The sequence below is a fragment of the Acomys russatus genome, chromosome 11 (genome assembly GCF_903995435.1).
Source record: "Acomys russatus chromosome 11, mAcoRus1.1, whole genome shotgun sequence".
NCBI classification, from domain to species: domain Eukaryota; kingdom Metazoa; phylum Chordata; class Mammalia; order Rodentia; family Muridae; genus Acomys; species Acomys russatus.
This window is the reverse complement of record NC_067147.1, coordinates 47,325,022-47,346,521: the sequence shown is the minus strand read 5'-3', so window position 1 is coordinate 47,346,521 and position 21,500 is coordinate 47,325,022. Positions and strand designations below refer to the sequence as shown.

At 44.9% G+C, this 21,500-nt stretch overlaps 1 protein-coding gene across 2 annotated transcripts in view; it reads right to left on the bottom strand.

Moving 5' to 3' along the window:
- Window positions 1-4,891: 4,891 nt before the first annotated feature.
- Slc16a9 (solute carrier family 16 member 9) overlaps window positions 4,892-21,500 on the bottom strand; it is a 46,247-nt gene continuing 29,638 nt past the window's right edge. The window contains exons 3-6 of one of the 2 annotated variants that reach the window (XM_051153195.1): window positions 21,337-21,480; window positions 13,498-13,593; window positions 5,725-6,636; window positions 4,892-5,161 (exon numbers count right to left, since the gene is read on the bottom strand). In XM_051153195.1, the coding sequence (XP_051009152.1) occupies window positions 4,983-5,161; window positions 5,725-6,636; window positions 13,498-13,593; window positions 21,337-21,480 (1,331 nt within the window). In that variant the 3' untranslated portion in view covers window positions 4,892-4,982. The remainder of the gene's footprint in view (window positions 5,162-5,724; window positions 6,637-13,497; window positions 13,594-21,336; window positions 21,481-21,500) is intronic. The other variant, XM_051153197.1, reaches the window with a different exon arrangement.

Below are 21,500 nucleotides of genomic sequence, written 5' to 3'. Positions count from 1 at the left end.
TGCTCCTCATACTTAATTTATTTTTAAATTTTTTAAGTGTATGTGGGTAGGTGGGTAGGTGTAAGTTAATGAGCACCGAGGACAGCAGAAACCTGGATCCTCTGGGCCTGGAGTCAGTTACTTGTGTTAAAAACCAAATCCATGTCCCCTACAAGAAGAGCAAGTGCTCATAACCGCTAAGCCATCGCTCTAGCCCCGTTTTTTACTTCTTAAAAGGAGAAAGCATAAGATAAATGAGTCTGAAAACCAATATGTGGTAGGAAGCAAACTCAGGCAGCTGAGAGATCTCCGAGGAGCCAAATCCCAGAAGTCCCAGCCTAGCATTCCCTCAACAGTTAATCACAGAGGCATCCCAGAAAGGAGCACAGCGGTGGAGGGGGAGGAGGGCGGGGAAGATTGAAGACTCAGAACTGAAGGCAATTAGCTCTTAGTAAACACATCAGATCGTTTTTGATCTCTGCCCAGTTCCAGGCCCTCCTTCCCAGCAGCTAGCATGAAGGCTTTTTGAAGAAAAATAAACCACCAGTCCCGTAGCGATCCAACTTACACAGTGGGTCCGATTTGATTTGCGGAGGAACGGCCTTGGGTTTGGTTTGCCTTGCTTTGCTGTGTGTGAGAGCTCCTGATTGGCAAAGCCTGGAAAATGTGCTGAGTCATGGTTCCTTCCTTGGAGGATTTTGACCAGAGCGTTCTTGTGGGAGGGCAAGAGCCGAGGGCAGTTCTTCAAGCAGGGGATAATAGAAGGCTCCTTATCCCTTTTCTAAGCGAAACGCTGCAGTGAAAACATGACCCGGGCCCAGGGATACTGGCTGTCCCCTGCCCCGCCCCCCCCCCCGCCCCCCACGGGAGAAGCCACACTCTTGAGAGCAGAGACAGAGAATAAAAATAGTGCTTCTTAAGGAATGGGCATCTCTGGCTCGCCAGTCACTTCCCCCATGTTATCTTATTTAATTCTCGGGATAGCCCTGTGGTGTTTTTTTTTTTAATAAAGGGAGGAAACAGCACCCAAAGAGGCCAATCCTGGACTTACGGTCACCCAGACACAGTGGCTGAGCTAGACTGAGCACGGGGCCATCTGACCACGATGAGGATGCAGACTGTATCCCAAACGTTATCATGCGTTCACGGACCTTTGCGCACTTTCCCTGGCTGTGGGTTCACTCCTTCCTCGAAGAGGGATCTCACAGCTGGCATCGTTCATGCACAGCTGACTATATGGCAAAAGGTACCAAGACAGTGATTGAGGAGAAGAAAAAAATGCACTACCAATGTGGCTCTGTTAACTCAGGGGGCTCTGCTCCTTCTGACAGGGGTGCATTCTCGGTGCAGGATAATCCTGTGCTGATTGGTGGCGGCTGAGACTTCTGTTAGCACACACACACACACACACACACACACACACACACACACACACACACACACATACACACACACGATTCAGCTGGCCTGCCTTCAGGAGGCCTAAACGATTGCTTATGTCATCACCGGTGTGTGTGTGTGTGTGTGTGTGTGTGTGTGTGTGTGTGTGTGTGTGTGTGTGTTAAGGACCACCCCTCACACCCCAGCTCTCTCTTCCTTTTCCAGCACCCCCTCCCCTCCCCCCTCTCTCTCCCCTGCTTCTACATCTTCTCCAGTCTCTCTTCCTTCCCCCATAAACTTCCTTATACCAGATCTGTTGCATGGCATGGTTTCTCAGTGGGTACACCTTGCCATGTGCCCGCCATGGTACCTCCCCGCCCCTGTCACATCATTATAGATCAGAACACACTCTCTGATGCCACAGATCTTCTCCATTAATCCACACACAAACACACACACACACACACACACACACACACACACACACACACACACGCGGTCATGACCTCCCAGAGCTGCTTCTTAGGGACTGTTTCTCACAGGGACTTTAAACCCTGGTAGCTGAGCCCTACTCCCCTGATAATACGACTCTCTGGAGAGAATTAGATCAGCACCTGACTCCATGGAGAAAGGAAAGGCGAAGACTCCAAACACCACCAGGGAGGGGCACGGCTGACAGATCCCCCTGAGTCCACACCCTTCTCATACTCGGCCCATGGCATTTCCAGCATCCAGGAAAATCTCTCTAGTCACAGAAGACTCCCTTCTGGTCGCGTAAACTTATTAAGTTCATCTTTAATGCTCGTTCTTGCCTGGTATTGCTATTTGTATAACTTCTCTGCTGAAACATTTGGTTTGACAGAAACTCTCCTGGTTGGACATCTTTTCCCATCCCTGTCAGGAGTCAAACTGACAGCTTTGTTCTCTACTAAGAGAGACCGTCTCAGTTTTCCTTGTGGGAATTACTTTCCCGTGCTTTTATATTAGAGTGATCATCTCAGGATGGTTATGTTTTGTATTAGAAAATGAGAGTCATGGGTACCACATCACAGGGTTGCTATGAGACGGAAATGGTGTAAGCTTGGAATGATTTGAGGATTCTACAAATGAGGATGCTGGACATGGTGGTACCTGCATGCCTACCATCTTAACTATTGCAGAGACCAGGAGAGGGCAGCATCGGAGCCTTAGAGCCCAGACCAGCCTGAGCAATATAGTGAGACCCTGCCTCAAAAGGGAAATTCTGTCTGATTGGTGAGGTCTTTAATGAGACTCCCTTTTCTTCAAGACCAGAATCCTGAAGTTCTAACACACTAGCTCTGCCAACCTGGGGTCAAAGTAGTTCAGTACATTGACTTTTAAGTCTGGTCTGATCCAGTCTAGAGCTAAACCGTATTCAATAATTTATGTACTTAGAGTCACATTCACCGTAACTGTTGAGGGAAAACAAACCAAAATATTTCATCATAACTTAAAACTTGTGCATACATGATGCATGGGTGATATTGATGGGTAAGAACACATCAGGACAATTGCCATCACTGATGAATGCAGACATGCCAGTAAAGTCACACCTTTCAGGCCATTGGAAGTCTTGACCAAAATACTGACCAAAACAGGACTTTGAATACAAATGAGTATAAGGTTTATTTTTATTCATTTACTTTTCCTTTTAAAAAAAAAAACATAGCTACAAATTTTAAAGATTTCTTTTTATTTTTATTTACGTGTGTATATGTGTATGCTACCAGTACACGGGTGCCTGTGGGAGACAGAAAAGGGTGTCGGATCCCCTGGAGCTGGAGTTAGGTCTTATTAACTTTGATAGACTGAAGAATGAGGTATAAAGAACTTTCCAGAAGTTCAAGTGTGGAGCACAAGTCTCATGTGCATTGAGCCCTATTATTGCATTACTGAGCAGGACGGAATAAGCTCTGAAGTCTTTCTACTTGGTGGATAATGACACAGGACTGAACTCAGGGAGGTGGTGTCAGGGCTGTGTAACTAAGTCCTTCAGGTGCCTGCAAAGGAAGGCAATGCAGTTGTACAAAAAATAATCTCACCTATTTAAAGAAAGAAAAGACACTTTCATCACAATAGGAAGGGAGCCCTTACTTTCAGACCCTTAGCTGTTTGTCTTGTAATACCTGACTTCATGGTTTATCTTTTCTTTTTCTTTTATTCAAGAAAAAAAAAAGTCTGTCTGTTGACAATCTGTTTTGTCTTTTTTCCCCCTTGTGGTGCTGGGGTATGAACTCAGGGCCTACCTGCTTTGCCCCCACTGCTCCCCTGAGCTCTGGCTGGATCCCGCCATTACCAGTCTACAGCTGTCCTCAAGGCCCCTTCACCAGAATCCCTGTAGCGCTTGTTAAAATACAGATGCTTGGACCAATATGCAGAATTGAAATAAAAAAAGCAAGGTGCTAAGCTCTCAAGTTTCTGAAGGCTCTGTAGGGGATTCTGAGACATACCAAAGTTGAAACCCATCTCTATAGGAGGAAAAAAAAAAGCCCTTTTATTAAATATTATTTTCACTCTCAAACATGTTCTTGGGACTGAAACAGGTTAGATGAGAGTATTGATTTCTCTTTGCCCTGTCCTACCTCTTATGGACTCAGAGTATCGTGTGTGTGTGTGTGTGTGTGTGTGTGTGTGTGTGTGTGTGTGTGTGTGTGTGCACTGTCCATGAATTAAAAGGCAACAGTGGAAAAGCCCAAGAGAAGCCACCACAGGCTTCATTTGGAAGTCATGCAAGGCCTTGCAACCAATTCCCACGGCACTCAAAGCAAATGGATGCTTCCCATTTGCCAGATGGAATGGTTCAAAGGTGTATTTCCAAGCTGGAAACTGGCGAACGAACCAGCAGCTCTTCGGAAACATCAGCAGAGAAGATGCTGGCCAACATCGGAGAGTGATGCCCTAGGCGCTAGCCACGCAGAAAGGCCGCTGGAGGAGTTGAGCGAGTTCATACGCAAGTGGACATCAAATGTCTTACAGCAGAAAACCGACGACAACAACGACGACGACGGCGATGATGACAACGAAGACAAGGGGCAGCCGCCCGCGGTTTAAAATATTTTGTCTGAAGTCTTTGAAGTCTCAGTGACGTGGCCACTTTCATTTCCAGAATTAAGACTGCTTAGTGTTTTCTCTGAACTAGCAGGTCTGACATCGAGGAGACAGCAATTACCCCTTGGGGAGGGGGCGTGGTCTTCACACGCATGCCGTCAGGAGGCGTGCACGGTTTAAGACAGGACCCTCTGAGCACCTTGCAGTAGAGCACACGGGAAAGCAGAGACTCTAAACTTCTTCACCCAGAGAAAACTTTGTGAAGCTAGTCAGCAGATTCATAACCTGAACTCACGGACGACGATGAAACAGAACGGTCCCGCGTCTCAGGGATGAAGCGGGAATACAATGGGCAGAGGTTGTACATACAGTACATGAAAACAGGGTTTGTGAAAACACGTTCTCTTTCAGAGTCAGCCAGAGAAACTCTGCTGTAAGATTCTGACTCTAGAGAACTTGCCTAACAATTTGTCACATACATACATTCATGCATACATACATTGCTGCATGGTATAAAGTAGAAAAATAGAGAAAATAATGCCTTTAATAGCCCTCTAAACATTAGAGGCAACTTTATAGAAAAAGGTTGTTGGCACCGGCTTGGGGAGTCTCTTGTTGCAGGTATCCCAACAGGGCAAGGCGGCAAACAGCAGGATGAAGCCTCCCAGGAGGACACAGAAGCCGCTGAAATAAAAGGCGATGTCGTAGGTCTGAGTCCAGTCATAGAACCAGCCTGGGAAGACAGTGATGAAAACCAAGTAAGTGTCACAGAAGCAGTGTGCACGTGCCCGCCTGCTTCTAACATGGCTGGCTGTGTTCTAAGAGAGGAGCCTCTTAAGTATTTGAGGCAGGCATTTTTAGTTTCCTCCTAATAAAAAAATGGGCACAAAACCAGATTTCTCAGCTATAATGCAGGTGTGTGTGTGTGTGTGTGTGTGTGTGTGTGTGTGTGTGTGTGTGTTGGGTCAGGGTCTAATGTAGCTCAGGCTAGCCTAAAACTCACCATATACCAAAGATGAGTTTGAAGTTCACACTTTAGATGCTCCCAAGTGTTAGGGTTACAGAAGTGGAAGACCACACCTGGTTTTAGACAAACCAAGGGCTTCCTGCATGCTAGGCAGACACTCTACCAGCTGGGAGACATACCTGACCCTATCAAAATTATCTCAAATAAACTACCGTGAAATAATGTATTTTACTTTGTGCAAAACTATGTTATCACTGAAAACTTCCCTATCTGGATATGTCACCCCGAGGAACAATAAATTGAGCTGACTTTGAGGATGAGCATCTTACCAACTATGGGTGGCCCGAGGCTATTGCCAAGTCCAGCAAAAAACATGAGTATTCCATAGGCGTGAGCTAGTTTGTCAATCCCCACAGTCTTCGTGGTCACATACGGGAAGATGGACCAATTGCCAGTAAGAAAACCCAAGATCCCAGAAAGAATCGCCAGGGTGACGTAACTCTTGGCAAGGGGGATTGCACACAAGGCCAGGCCGGTGATAATCAAGGTGGCTACGTAGAGATACAAGGTATTGACCCACTTGAAGTCAGCCAGGATGCCTAAAAGAAGTTTGCCCACGGCTGTCATGATGCCAAAAATAGAGATGAGTGGCATGGCGCGATCTTCTTCCATCACGTTCGAACTCCGCGCTACATCCTCCATGAGTAGCGAGGGCGGAAACCCTCCGATGTCAAACAGCAAGATGGCGATGAAAAGTGCGGAGAAGACTTTGTTTTTAAAAAGAGACACTGTCTCGCCGCAGTAGTTCCTATATAACTGCCATTTCCTCTTGGCAAGCTGCTTGCAAAAATAAGTCTGTTCCACGACCTTTTTGTACGGCTCGGGCTCCTTGGTGTGCGCTGCGGCTGTGAGGTTTTTAGGAAGGCAAGTCTCCCGTGTCCAGTCACTGTTTGGCAAGGGGCTATTGCATTTATCTTCGCTACCGTAGCCCCTGTCCAGGTTCATATTTTCTTCCAGGCTCTTCTCTTTCTCATTGTACATGGAGTATGTATCTGGGACAATCTCTGGAGCTGTCTTTTCAGGAAAACAACGGTCGGAGGACTGCAAGGGCCTCATCAGACTGCCGCAGGCTAGTATGTTTAAAGCTAAAGCGCCCACGATAAGCAGGCACCCGTCGAGGCCATAGAACTCGATCAATACCTTCTGCAGTGCGGCGTAGATGAAAAGGCCCACACTTGAACCTGAAAGAGAAAGAGACCCTATTAGTCTTGATCTGATCGGGTTTTGTTGTTGTTGTTGCTGTTGCTGTTGTTGTTTTATAGCCTTAGAGCACGAACCGGTGGCATTGGGATTACACTTCTCATTTACACTGGTATTTACGGGACCTTTGTACTAAAGTCACTAAAGAGCACTCAGATGACCATACACTTACAGGTGGCTATGAGCTGCCTGATGTGAGTACTGTGGGACAGAACTCGGGTCTTCTGTGAAAGCCATAAATGCTTTTACCTGCTGAGCCAGCTCTCCAGCTCCCTGTTGTGTGCTTTGGATACGGGATCTTTATCACTTGTAATGGTCCCACTGGTTACATTATTACCCGCCCCCCCCTCCCCATGAGGTGAGTAAGGGCTAGAGAGCGGGACAAATTTACCACAGATCTCAAAGTTGTAAACAACATACACAGGACTCAATTCAGTCAGCCTGGCTCCAGGAACCTATGGAATATATTTAATTTTAAAATTACATCTGTTGGTTTAGTGTATATTTTTATATGGTCAGGCCATGCACTTCCCACAGTATGTGTGTGTGTGTGTGTGTGTGTGTGTGTGTGTGTGTGTAGGTCAGAGGACAACTTTTGGGAGTCCTCTCCTTCTACGAGGAGGGTCTCCAGACTTGAACTTGGATTGTCTGGCTTGGCAGCATGTACCTTTATCTGCTGAGTCATCTTGCTGGGCCTCATAGTCCACATTTTGCATTTACTATGTACTGGGCTCCACACTATGCTTTACTGCCTTGGTAAAAGCAGGTTTTTACATTTCCCTTTTAAGATTCCTGCTATAGGTTAGTTTTAGGGTATTTATACTGATTGCCGAATCACTAGAATGAGTGATTTCCATTCTAGATGCATGAACAGAGGTCTGAGAAAAGGCTAAAGTGGACTTTGATGGAGCATTTCAATTACAGCACGCTGGCTTATACATCACACGGGGACAAAACACTTCTTTTTCAGCATCTATCTCCCTAAGCACGATGCTGTGCTGTTTAATTTAGGCTGCACCTGTTGGGTTCTCCAATTCCTTAAAAACCAACTACTTACAAAATGTAAATATCGCCGGGAAATGTCATATGAAACCGCAGGAAAATGTAAACACGTTAATTTTTTTAAAATTCTGAATTTGATGATCATAACGTACATTCTCTTAAAAACTCATCTCATCAAAACCTGCTATAACAAGCAGCCCTTAAGAACACTGGCTGCAGCTGGGCATGGTGGTGCGCGCCTTTAATCCCAGCACTCGGGAAGCAGAGGCAGGCAGATCTCTGTGAGTTCGAGGCCAGCCTGGTCTACAGAGACTCCAGGACAGCCAAGGCTACACAGAGAAACCTGGTGTCAAAAAACAAAACAAATAAACAAACAAACAAAAAACAAAAAACTGGTTGCTCTTGGAGAGGACCCAGGTTCAGTTCCCAGGACCCACAGGGTAGCTTGCAACCATCTATTAAATCCAGCTCCATGAATCCAATGCCCCCTACTGGTCCCCTCAGGCACTGCATGAATGTGGGGCACAGACACACATGCACACAAAACACCCATACACATAAAATATAAATAATTCATAAATAAATTCAATCTCTTCCACACCTTTCAAAAGGAGTGCATGATTCAGCAGCTAAAAACAGTTCAGAAAACAAAGAATGTGGGAACTTCAAGGCAGCTGTGTTCTGTTTCTTCACTCATGAACTGTTTGTGACTTTTATCCAAACCACTATATAGGTTGTAATGCTACACCATGAGACACTAAACACGTTCTTTTAAAAAGATATTAATTTATTGTGTATGGGTGTTTTGCTTACATGCCTGTCTGTGTGCCACATGTGTGCCTGATGCCTAGAGAGGCCAATGAATGCACTGGATCCTCTGGAACTGCAGTTACATGTGGTTTTGTCCTGCTATGTAGATGCTTGGAACTGAACCTGGGTCCTCTAGAAGACTGGCCACATTCTTAATGGCAGAGGCATCTTTCCAGCCCCTTAAATGTGTTCTCAATATTTTTTAAAAAGATTTATTTATTATGTATACAATGTTCTGCCTTTATGTGTGCCTGCCTGCCAGAAGGGAGCAGTGGACCTCATTCTAGATGGTTCTGAGCCACCATGTGGTTGCTGGGAATTGAACTCAGGACCCTCGGAAGAGCATCCAGTGCCTTTAACCTCTGGTCCGTATCTTCAGCCCTGTTCTCAATATTTTTAAAGTTCTGTTTTGGTGGCGGAGAGATGGAGCAATAGAGAAAAGGCACCTGTCACCCACGCCTGAGGACCTGAGCTCAATTTCTGTGTTTCACGTCATAGTAGAAAAGAGTCCATGTTGGCAGGTTTTCCTATGACCTCGGCGTGAGCTGTGTGTGGCAAGTAGGTTGTACATGAGTGTGTTCATGCACGCACGTGCACACACACAAATAGAGACACACAAGGTAAAGTTCTGAGTTCTGCTTTGATCTTAAGTTGAGAAAGGATTGCCAGAGCTCACCAACAGAGTCCATCTGTCAATGCTGTGAAATACATCAAAACATTTCGGCAGATATTATTGAACAGGTACAATATGCTGTGTGATAGGGCAGGCCAACTCCTGTAGCTCAGCCTGCATCCCCTGAGAACATGAATACTTTAGGGTAGTGGGAACCAATTTCAGAGTTTTCTCATGGAGCTTTTGGAGAATGCAAAGCTCTAATTTTTAATCGTCTACAAGAACATCTTAATTGAAAAAATAGTCAACGTAGAAAGGAAATGAGAAAAAACACTAATTATGCTTTCATCGGAGTCTAGATTTTTTTACACTGCTGCAGAGAGGGGAAAAAAATAATTGGTGTTTAGGGAACCTCTTGTAGTAAGAGACACACATGTGTATTAATTAACTCATCAGTACCAACTGTTTCACGCTTCTCTGTAAGAGGCCAGAGAACAAACAGTCAACACACCATGAGCCAAACAATACCTGTCTATCCGCAATACTGAACTCTCCCTGGGGGACAGGAACACCACACAGCAGGGAGCACCACTGTTTACAGACAACGCGGTTTCCCCCAAATGTTTATGTGCACACCATGAGATGTTCTTTTCACTTTTAAAATTTGGGTAAAAATAGAAAAGTCCCGCTCTGCAATGTGACAAAAGAGACAGTGAAGCAGACTGGACCAGAGGCCAGTTTTCTAAACTCTGTTCACCACCAAGGAAGATCATAAGCCCACAACCTTCATGGTTTTGTGGCTGGCTGTTGGAATATAGGTTCCCCCAATGTACCCAGTGCTGGCCTCGAACTCACATTCCTCATCCCCAACCCCCCAACCCCCAATACACACACACACACACACACACACACACACACACACACACACACACACACACACACACACGTCTCAGCCTGCTAAGTGCTAGAATGGCAGGTATACACCACCATGTTGGGCTGAAACCTTTGTATTGTGCATATATATATATGTGCGTATATATATTTTTAAATTTTTATTTATTTATTTTTTTGACCCTTTGCAACTGGGTGGCCATATTCCAAGTCATTGAGTCATGTTACTTTTCGAAGAAGTTTTACTGTGACTCTGTTTTGCTGTGATCTCCTTAGATGAAGGGGGGTGGCTTATGCCTGGCTCTCCTTTAAACTCGCCTGGCTCTCATAGGTCGACCCTGAAAAACCCCTTCAAATCTCGACTGCCAGTGGTTTTTGCATTTTGATTTCCTCTACAATAGTGCAGCCCCTCCGCCTGGCCCTCTAGACAGAGCACAAAGCAGGAGCCACACAGCAGCAGGCAATTCCCAGTACCTTCAGCACCCGTGAATCTCAACATGACGGGATAGTTTGGTCACAACTACAATCTCTAGCCCTCTTAGTCCAGGTGTGCCTTTACAATCCCCATAACTCAGTGTTGTGTCTGATATTAGTATTCCTATTTTACAGTTCCGAAAACAAAGGCACGGAGCACAGGAGTATCTTGTCCAATACCAGCCAGTGACAGAGGTCTAGCTCCAGAAGGCTGGGGAGATGGGCATTAAAACACACTTCCTCCGATGCCAAGAGTGGAAGTGGGCACAAGCCATCTCCAATTGATAACCGCTCGCCAATGAAAAGTTAGTTTTCTCTAGCAGATGGCCAACCAACACAAAACGAACTCAGTGATATTTTTGGAGGTATTTTTTGTTGTTACTGCTGTTGGTTTTGGGTTTGTTCGTCTTATATTTTTCTTTTAGATACTATAAGTCTTTTACTTATATATTATGGTTTCTTCTGATTTTCTGTTTTTAGGGGATTTCTGTGCATACCAATGTGTGTGTCTCTGTGTCTATATGTTTTCTGTGGTCTTCATTGGCTCTTTGTTTTTCTGTCTGTTTCTGTTTTATCCTATTCAAGCTTATTTGGTTTTATTTTATCTTATTTTATGATTTTTTTTTATACTTCTTTTTCTTGGAAGCCTGTTGTTTTCTAATGAGAGAGGACAGGATGTGGATTTGGGTGGGTGGGGAGCTAAGGAGGATCTAGGAGGAGTTGGGGGAGGGGCCATAATAAGAATACATTGTGTAAAAAAAAAATCCATTTTCAGTTTTAAATAAAACACTTCCTGTTCTGGGAGAAGACTTGAGTTTCCAGTTTGTGGAGAACATGCTGGTTGGCTCATAACTAATTATAATTCCAGTTTGAGGAAATCTGACGCCCTCTTCTCGTATCTGTGGGCACCTGCACTCACACGCACAAACCCACCCAAAAACATTCACACAATTAAAAAGATCTTTAGGAAGTCTGGCTCCAAGGTGTGTGTAACAACGGCTTTTACACACACACACACACACACACACACACACCCCACTGAGGTAAAACACTTTATCCTTCAACTTTCTTTCTTTCTTTGTTTTTTGTTTTTGTTTTCGTTTTTTTTTAATATTTATTTCTTTATTATGTATACAAAGCTCTGTCTCCATGTACCCCTGCACACCAGAAGAGGGAACCAGATCTCATTATAGATGGTTGTGAGCCACCATGTGGTTGCTGGGAATTGAACTCAGGACCTTTGGAAGAGCAGCCAGTGCTCTTAACCTCTGAGCCATCTCTCCAGCCCCCTTGTTTTTGTTTTTTAAGAGAGGGTTCCTCTGTGTAGCCTTAGCTGGCCTATGTGTAGACCGGGCTGGCCTTGAACTCACAGACATCCACCTGCCTCTGCCTCCCAGACAGCTGGGATTACAGGCATGTGCTACCATGCCTGGTCTACCCCTCAGGTACCTGTATCAAAACCATTTCACACCTGTGGGTGGTACTGACAGGTGTTTTAAACTGCATCCCCACTGCTCTGGGTCCCCCACCCTCTGTGTTCGTGTTTCCTTCTCTGGTTTCTGTCTCAGCCATCTGCTTGGATTCCAGCACCAGCTCCTCCTGGACGGAAACCCACACTTCCTACCTAGTAGTGGGACTTCCTCAGAGAAGTTGGGTCAGTATCCAACTTGGTTCTCCTTATGGCCCCTGGCCGGCCTCAGGAACAAAGCATTAGTGTAGATCTGAATGTCAGATAACTAGTGAAGTCTGGCGCACACACACACACACACACACACACACACACACACACACACACCCTTACCACTAACAACTAGCTTGGGTAAACTGATGCTTGTTGCTAACTTAACAGCTCAACCCCTAATCGAGTGGTTCTTAATCTTCCTAATGCTGAGACCCTTTAATACAGTTCCTCATGTTGTGGTGACCCCCAACCATATAATTATTTTGTTGCTCCTACATAACTATATTTTTGCTACTGTTATGAATTGAATGCAGATATCTGATCTGATATGCAGGATATCTGTTATGAGACCCCTGTGAAAGGGGTGGTAGCCTACAGGTTGAGAACTGCTGCCCTAAACAGACTTAAACCACATTGGCCGCATAAATTGCTATTACCTTAAACTTTTTTTTTTAATCCATCTAAAACATGAGCTAACACTTCAAAAAAACCTGGAGGCACCCAGAAATTATATATAAAACTTACATATGTTTTTCTTTGTTTAAGACAGGTTCTCACTATGTATCATGCAGGCTGGCTTTGTGTGAAATGACATATATATGCTATCACACCTGGCTTAAAATTTATATGTCAGTAATCATCTGTTAGTTATTAAAGGGATGACAAGAGTGCGTGTTGTTTGAATGTGTAGGTAAGTCAGGGAGTCGTGTCTAGAGATCAGGACTTTAGGTGGGTTGCAAATTCTACCTCATGTAGCAAGGCCAACAACCTCAGACTCTCCTCAGACAGTGCCCACAGGGCTTTCTTTCCTTCTTGTTTTCCCTCTTCCCACAGCAGGAAATTTTAGAAAGATTCTCTGCTTCCCATACAAGCCCTCTCCCAACATATAACAGCCAACACCCTGGGACTGGAAGCTTCTACATATATCACACTAAGGTCTGGTATTCACACTTGACATTTAAGGATCTTGGGATGGAGTGGGGTGTTTCTTTGTGTGTGTGTGTGTGTGTGTGTGTATTTGGTTTGGGAAGGGGGCGTGGATTTTTGTTTTTTGTTTTGAGACAGGGTTTCTGTAGCTTTGGCTGTTTTGGAACTTGCTCTGTACACCAGGCTCAAACTCAGAGAGATCCACTTGCCTCTGCCTGGAATTTAAGGCATGCACCACCACCTCCTGGTTTGGGTCTTGGAGTTTTTGAAATTCCCATATTTATGGTAGACAACAAACTTTCCTTCTAGGAGTGCTGTTAAAAAAACAAAAGCAAAAAACCTTTTTGCTTTCTGATTGACAGCTGGGGAGAGGTTGGTGGCACACATGTGTTTCGCACCTCTTCTTTCTGTTTATAACATTAACTTAATTTTAAAAAACGGTACCTGTTGAAATCAGGCCGAGTGCGAGGCCTCGGCGACTGTCAAAATACTGGCACGTAATGGTCACTGTCGCGGTGTATAATAAGCCACATCCGAGACCTGAACACAAGAAGACAGCAGGAATTCAGACAGGCGCACGATCTCAACGCACAAGAAGAAAATAAAGGGTCCCTGGCAGGAAGCTGTGGAAACGGCCACCTAAAATTTAGAGACCCTTCTGTTTCAGTATCATTGACTAAGTGGACACCTGGGAAGCACCATTTTTCACCCACCTTATTATGAGGGTCTTTTTTTAAAAAAAAAAAAAATAGCCCAATTTCTGAAGTATGAAATAGTAATTCACTTGTAACCGGAGACACAGGGAGAAGAACCGAGGCAATGGTGAAGCCATACACCCATATACCAAAACTTAATCGTGCCTGCATCTTGGTTCTCCATCTCTTCAAAGTTCTTGCAGTGACTCAATCTTTAAAAAGATTTATGGTTATTTACTCGTATGTGCGTCCGATTGAGCACATGTGTGCAGGGACCTGTGGAGGCTGAAAGAGAAAATCCAAGTCCTTTAGAGCTAGAATTACAGGTTGGAGTTACCCAAGCGTGGGTGGCTGGGTATCGAACCCAGGTCCTCTGGAGGAGCAGCCTGGTGCTCCAAACCAATGAGCGCTTCCTGAACAAGTTTAAGCTCCCTCTTTCTCACTCCAAGCTATTCTGCTGGGGTTTATCTTTCACACCCCCAGTCAGTAAAACAAAGACTCTGAGGGATTGCTTGGGACCACAAACCATCCCAGTACAGTAGTAAAGCTTGTATCTGTAAAGCCCCTCATGTTTAGAGATGCTCTGTATCCTATTTAATAGCAAAAGACAGTGACTAGCCAGGCGGTGGTGATGCACGCCTTTAATCCCAGCACTCTGGAAGCAGAGGCAGACAGATCGCTGTGAGTTCGAGGCCAGCCTGGTCTACAAAGCAAGTCCAGGACAGTCAAGGCTACACAGACAGACCCTGTCTCGAAAAATCAAAAAATAAAACAAAAAACAACCCCCCCCCCAAGAAAAAAACCACAAAAAACATTGACTACTTAGTTTTAGTTAAAGAAACTTTGGAGAGGAAAAAGGGACGCAAATACAGTGAGATACCCACAAGTGCTAAAAGAACCGGGCACATGGTTGTTTGCAATGAGATTCTCTGTTTTTCTGCAAATTTGAAGTTTTCCATAATTTAAAGGAATCTTGCAGCTACCTCTGTCTTCTCACATCCCAAAAGTGAGATTTGTCTCTTGGTCATTTCTAGCTTGTTGGCTTTATCGTCCAGTGTCTATGAATACTGGTAAAAATCTGGTACCATCTGCTCCTTCTCCGTCTCATTTGCTCCCTTGCATTTACTTTCTACCTTTTTCTGCTGTGTTACCTGGTCTTGATGGCCACCCTAAAAATAGCACATAAACCATTGACTAAAAATGAGCCACTGGCTCATTAGGAGCGCTGTGGAAATTTTCGTTGCTTAGTTTCTTAGACTTTCAATAAACAGATGCCACGGCTTAGTAAGCATTTTGGGAGCTTAGTGCTCAGCCACACATCATAAGGCCCAAGCTGGCCTCAAACTTCCAATCCTCCAGAGTCCCTGAGTGCTCACACAGGTGATATGCACCACTCCACCTACTGAGTTGGGGACAATAACAAAAATGACTCTGGGTGTTCTATGACAAAATGTGTTAGCATTTTAAGTTGTTTGTTTGTTTCCTTTAGGGAACCGATTTTGTGTTGTGGTTGTTTTGTTTTCGTCAAGAGAGGGTTTCTCTGTGTAGCCTTGGCTGTCCTGGACTCTCTTTGTAGACCCAGGCTGGCCTTGAACTCACAGAGATCCACCTGCCTCTGCCTCCTCAAGTGCTCCCTGGTGCTGGAGAAATGGCTCAGCTGTTAAGAGAGCTCACTGCTCTTGCCTAGCTCCCAGCACACACATCAGGCAGCCTACAACTGCCCAACTCAGGCTGCAGGGGATCTGGCTCCCCCTGTCGGCCACTGTGGGCCCCGTCATCCATGTGCATATAACCACATATAACTCATACATATAATTTAAAATAAAATCAATCTTAAAGGAAAACTCATCCTTTTTCCAAATATATTTCTTCTTTTTTCTTTCTTTCTTTCTTTCTTTCTTTCTTTCTTTCTTTCTTTTTTTGTTGTTGTTGTTGTTGTTGTTGGTGGTGGTGGTGGTGGTGGTGGTGGTGGTTTTTCAAGATGGAGTTTCTCTGTGTAGCCTTGCCTGTCCTGGACTCTGTAGATCAGGCTGGCCTCGAACTCACAGAGATCTGCCTGCCTTTGCCTCCCTGGATGCTGAGATTACAGGTGTGCACCATGGCGCCCGGCCAAATACATTTCTTTATGTCAGTCTATATTTCCCTCGCGTGCTTCAAAAGCATTCCCTGCAGCAGGCTGATAACAACAGACAAAGAAAAATAAATGTCTTCTAGGAAGCCAGACCTAGGTGGTAGGTTAATTGGATTAAGAAGCACCAAAGGAAATAGTGAAACACCTGGGTATGTCTGTGTGGGCCTTTCCTGGGCGGGGGGGGGGGGGGGGGGAGACCCAGCCCTAATGTGGGTGGCACACCCGTAGCCAGGGCACAGATGGAACAGAGGGGAAAGATGAGAAAGTCGCTAACAGGACATTCTCTCTCTCTCTGTTTTCCAGCCTCTCCACCATGGTGAGCCGAAGGGACCTCCCCCACACCCCCATTGTGATGTTTTGCTCAGGTATTTGTCACAGTTGTGTGAGCATAAACACGAGAGCACTCTTCTTTTGGCTAGGGGATAACTCTGGCAAGCCCTTGTCCAGCATACATGCAAGGTGCAGAGCTCAACTCCAGCACCCAGAACCCCTCAGGCGACACAAACACTCCTGTCACTAAACTTCTGTTTGTTTGTTTGTTTCAGGAAATAGCATTACTTTTCACAATAAATCTGTTGTTGACGTCAACATGCACTGACTCTGTGGCCTTTAAGAGGATTGCTAAACAAATGCTTTTCAACGAGGAGCTGGAGAGATGGTTCAGTGGTTAAGAGAACTCACAGCTCTCACAGAGGACCTGGGTACACATTCCTAGCACCCACATTAGACAGCTCACAATTAGTTATAACTCTAATTACAGGATCTCTGACACCTTCTGGCCTCTGCAGGCACCTACATACAGAGAATGCATCGAAACTCATGCAGACACACACACACATAGGTAGGTAGGTAGATAGATAGATAGATAGATAGACAGACAGACAGACAAATAGCTGGATGCGGTGGCACACACCTTTAATCCCAGCACTTGGGAGGCAGAGGCAGGTGGATCTTTATGAATTCAAGGACAGCCTGGTCTACATAGTGAGTTCCAGGACACCCAGGGCTTTATAGAGAAGCCTTGTCTGAAAAAAAAAAAAAGAAAAAAAAGAAAAAGAAAGAAAGAAAAAGCAAAAGAAAGAAACAATAAACCTTTAATGATAAAATTGTTTTAAATTTGTACTTATTTGTTATTTGTTAAGATGTATTTAAGTTTTAATTCTTATGTATTATGTGTGTCCGTGTGTTGGTATACGGTTGGTATATGGTATGTTTGTATGACTGGTTGAACCCAGTTGCCTGTGGAGACCAGAAGAGGGCATCCAGTCCCTTAGAGGTGGAGTTGCAGGCAGTTGTGAGCTGCCTGCTGTGAGTGGTGGGTCTCCTGAAAGAGTAATAATATATACTCTTAAATGCTGAGACATCTCCCTGGCCCCAAATTTATTATACTTTATGTGTAATATATTAAAACATAACACAATAAATAAATGAGTAATCCATACAACCTAAAGTTCCTTAGAGTCCTAAGTAAGAAAACTAAAAAGTCCTGAGACGTTAAAGTTTCCAAACTATTGTCTTTTTTTTTTTTTTTTTTAAAGACAGGTTTTCTTTCTTTTTTCCCCCATAAATATATAATTTATTTATTTTTATGTGCATTGGCATTTCGCCTGCATGTATGTTTGTGTGAGGGTATTGGATCCGCCGGAACTGGACAGTTGTAAGCTACCATGTGGGTGCTGGGGATTGAACCCGGATCCTCCAGAAGATCATCCAGTATTCTTAACCGCTGAGCCACCCCTCCAGTCCAAACTATGAAAAGTCTTAAAGCGACTCTAGTGGCCAATCAGTCAAATTCTAGCAGTGAAAAAACTTCTGAGAAGCGTAATAATCATATTTAGGCAAATTCAGCCAATGCCGGGAACGTCATGTTTCCTCTCACTCATGGCTCCTAGAGTTTAGGGAAACTGTCTAGGGGACTAAGGGGAGCCAGAGGGGAGGGAGGAGGGAGAGGAGGTTGAAGGGACTGTATGGTGTAGAATGTATACTTGTCTTTAGGTAACACATCGCCATTTACAATGAAGAGACACAGTGAATGCTTTAAAATCTGTACCAGTGAGTACTCAAGGCATAAATCCCAGTGAAATGTCCCCGCTCCCTTCCTTTAGAAAGGTGAACGTGAAATGTAATTCAGTGGCCTAATGATTCTGTTTCACCTATTATGTGCTTTTTTTTTTTTTTTTTTTTTTTTCCATTTACATCTGGATGCAGCCCAATTGCAGAATCTCTCTTTTTAATATAAACCTCACTCTGGGAAACAGAATCAAAATGGAGTCATTTTTAGCAAGCCTATTTATAAAAACATAAATAGGTAGATGGGAGAGAGAGAGAGAGAGAGAGAGAGAGAGAGAGAGAGAGAGAGAGAGAGCGCTGGGAGGTATGAAGAACAGGGTCTCAGGCATATACCCCTGATAGGGAGAGCTGTCAAAAACCTTCACAATTGACTCAGCAGCCGAGGATGGTGGTGCACACCTTTAGTCCCAGCACTCAGGGAGGCAGAGGCAGGCAGATCTCTGTGAGTTCGAGGCCAGCCTGGTCTTCAAAGTGAGTCCAGGACAACCAAGGCTAACACAGAGAAAACCTGTCTTGAAATTAAAAAAAAAAAAAAAAAAAGACTCTGCAAACTATGACCCATACAGAAGCCATTTCAAATACACACACACACACACACACACACACACACACACACACACACACACACACACACACTTTCCACAAGAGCTTCTGCCCAGCAACAGTTTCATTCTGGACCAAGGCCACCTTAGAATAGATCAGTGTGGCCAAGGGTTTTTGCTTCAAAACAGCTTATATAATTCTCTTTATCTCACCTTTACAGACTTCCTTACACACGCCCACCATTTCCTAAGGGGTGTGTATTCTCACTATGCTCGTCACTTGTTCAGTATGCACAGATGATCTCTGAAGACTCCCCCCTCCCTTGTTATTCAGAGACATATAACTCCGCCGCCACTAAGCTCCCTCCCACACCCACTGCTCAGAGGACCCACCCGGGGCTGCCAGTCCACCTCAGCATTTCTCATCTGCCCTCTGGCCTCCTCATAGCTCCCTGATCCTTTAGCACATTTCCCGGCTATCTATGCTGCTAACGGTGTGAGTCACTTCTCTGCAATTACAGGCTACAGAATATGCAACACTTTCCCACCAGGCTTCTGTCAGATGCTCTGACACATCTGCAGATTCCCAGATGACACAGTCATTGCTTTAAACATGTGTAGGAAAAGGGGACTGGAGCACCTGCAGCTCTTCCAGAGAACCCGCGTTTGGTCCCTAAGCCCCATCCCAGGCATCTCTCCACCACATGGAACTCCTGCTGCGGGACATATGACACCTTCTTCTGGCCTTCCACCGGCACTGTGTACACACACACACACACACACACACACACACACACACACACACACACACAGAGTCTTTTTTAAAGGTTGCTGTTGTTATCCATCATAACCCATTCTGCGGGTTTGGCTCTGGGTGTCCTCTCCTAGCCTCTCTTCTCTTCCAGACTACATCCACTGGCCACACCCCACCTGTCCTTAAAGACTTGGGTCACACCGCAACTCCTGCAGCCTGTGTCTGCACACACGTGCACAGTATACCAGCATGGGCCACTGGTTTCACTTTGCCACTGGCCTTGCATCTGCTGTGTGGCAAGTCACACATGTATAAGCCTGTCCTTGACTCACTAATTCTGACCTCTGACCTTTAGCACAATCACATAGGATTGAAATAAATCGACAATGTTACCTACAATATAGGACTGAAAACAGCCTCTGTCCTTCACTTTACATCTGAATCTATGGCATGTTAAAGATACAGCCTCAGACAAGACTAAAAATCATAGTTATTAGCCAGACATAGTGGTATGCACATGTCATCCCAAAATGAGGCAAGCTGAGGCAGGAAGATCTCTAGAGCTCAGGGCCAGACTGGGCCACATCAGGAGTTTCTGCTTCAGAACAAAACAAAACAAAACCCACCAGAAATCATAGGTGATTAGCACAACTGCGCATTCATGAGTATCGAGAATGTCATTGGCTGGGCTTGGTGGCATACACCTTTAATCCCAGCACTCAGGAGGCAGACCACTGAAGGCTACATAGTGAGACCTTGTCTTAAAATGGGAGGAAAATATTTCGGATAATAAAGCAATTTAAACAAGGACTGGGAAAGAAGCTAATGATCTCTCTCTCTCTCTCTCTCTCTCTCTCTCTCTCTCTCTCTCTCTCTCTTGTTTTTTGGATTGTTTGTTTGTTTGTTTATTTGTTTGTTTGAGACAGGGCTCCCACTGTGCAGCCTTGGATGTCCTAGACTCGCTCTGTAGACCAGGCTGGCCTCAAACTCACAGAGATCCACCTGTCTCTGCCTCCCGAGTGCTGGGATTAAAGGCGTGCGCCCCCACGCCCCCACTTAGTTTTTGTTGTTGTTGTTGTTTTGTTTTTTTAGACAAGGTTTCTCTGTGTAACAATCCTGGGTGTTGAGGACTCACTTTGTAGACCAGGCTGGCCTGGACCTCACAGAGATCTGCCTGCCTCTGCTGGGATTACCTCCGTGTACCACTACACCTGCCTGATATTGCTCGTGCTAAGGTGAATATACAAGAAATGGCCACCATCTAATTTGCATAATTATAGTAACAGAACCCGATAGGAACTCACATGAGTGCAGCCTAGTAACGTTTTTAACGTCAAACACATTGAAGTATAATCTATTACAAAGGGATTTTCAAGAAAGGGTCAGTGGTCCACGCCCTCTTTACTTGTCTCTTACTAAGACAGTATCAAGCCACCTCTTTCACTTTCACACTTTAAGATCCAAGTTCTACGTCTACTGGAGCTTCTGCATTCGGTGCTGGCAATAAACCAAAGCTCTGCCCACTGTTGCTGAAGTCCCAGCAGGAAACAGAGAGAAGTGACCAATGTTGGGGACACTCGAGCTTACTTTCACCTGTCTCACTTTTCCTTGGTGTTATGTAGAGATGAGAGCTTGAATTATCTTCCTTGACATGCCCTTCCCCCTTTGAAGGGGACATAAAGGAGCCGTCCAAATGGGTTTATCCTGGGCTTGAGAGATGGCTAGGCGGTAAGAGCCAGCTCTCTCTTACCGCTGCTCTTCCAGAAGACCCAAGTTAATTTCCAAGTATCCACATAGCAGCTGAGAACTGTAACTCCAGTCCCACGTAGCCCTTTGCTCTCTTCTAATTTCCACAAGCACCAGACATACCCATGGCATACAGGCAAGACACCCATACACATAAAATCGTAAAGGGACAAAACAACAAATCAATGTGGCCAGCATGTCATAGAGCAACTGCTTTTAGATAGGCAGGCATTGGAAATAAAGTATTCATAAACATTTTCACTCCTCAGACCACATAGTCATAAGTGACATCAGTGATATGATGGAGACCTGGAGTTAGAAGATCCAGGGGACCCAGCTCCTTACCTACAATGATGCCATAGGAAAATAGCAGAAAGCAGATATTGGGGGCCAGACTGCTCAACATCAGGCCTCCAGCCACGAGGAAGCCACTGAAGATCGTGACGGGCCTCGCTCCGAAAGATGAGACACAGACACTGCACACAGGACCTAAGAAAGAAATTGAGACC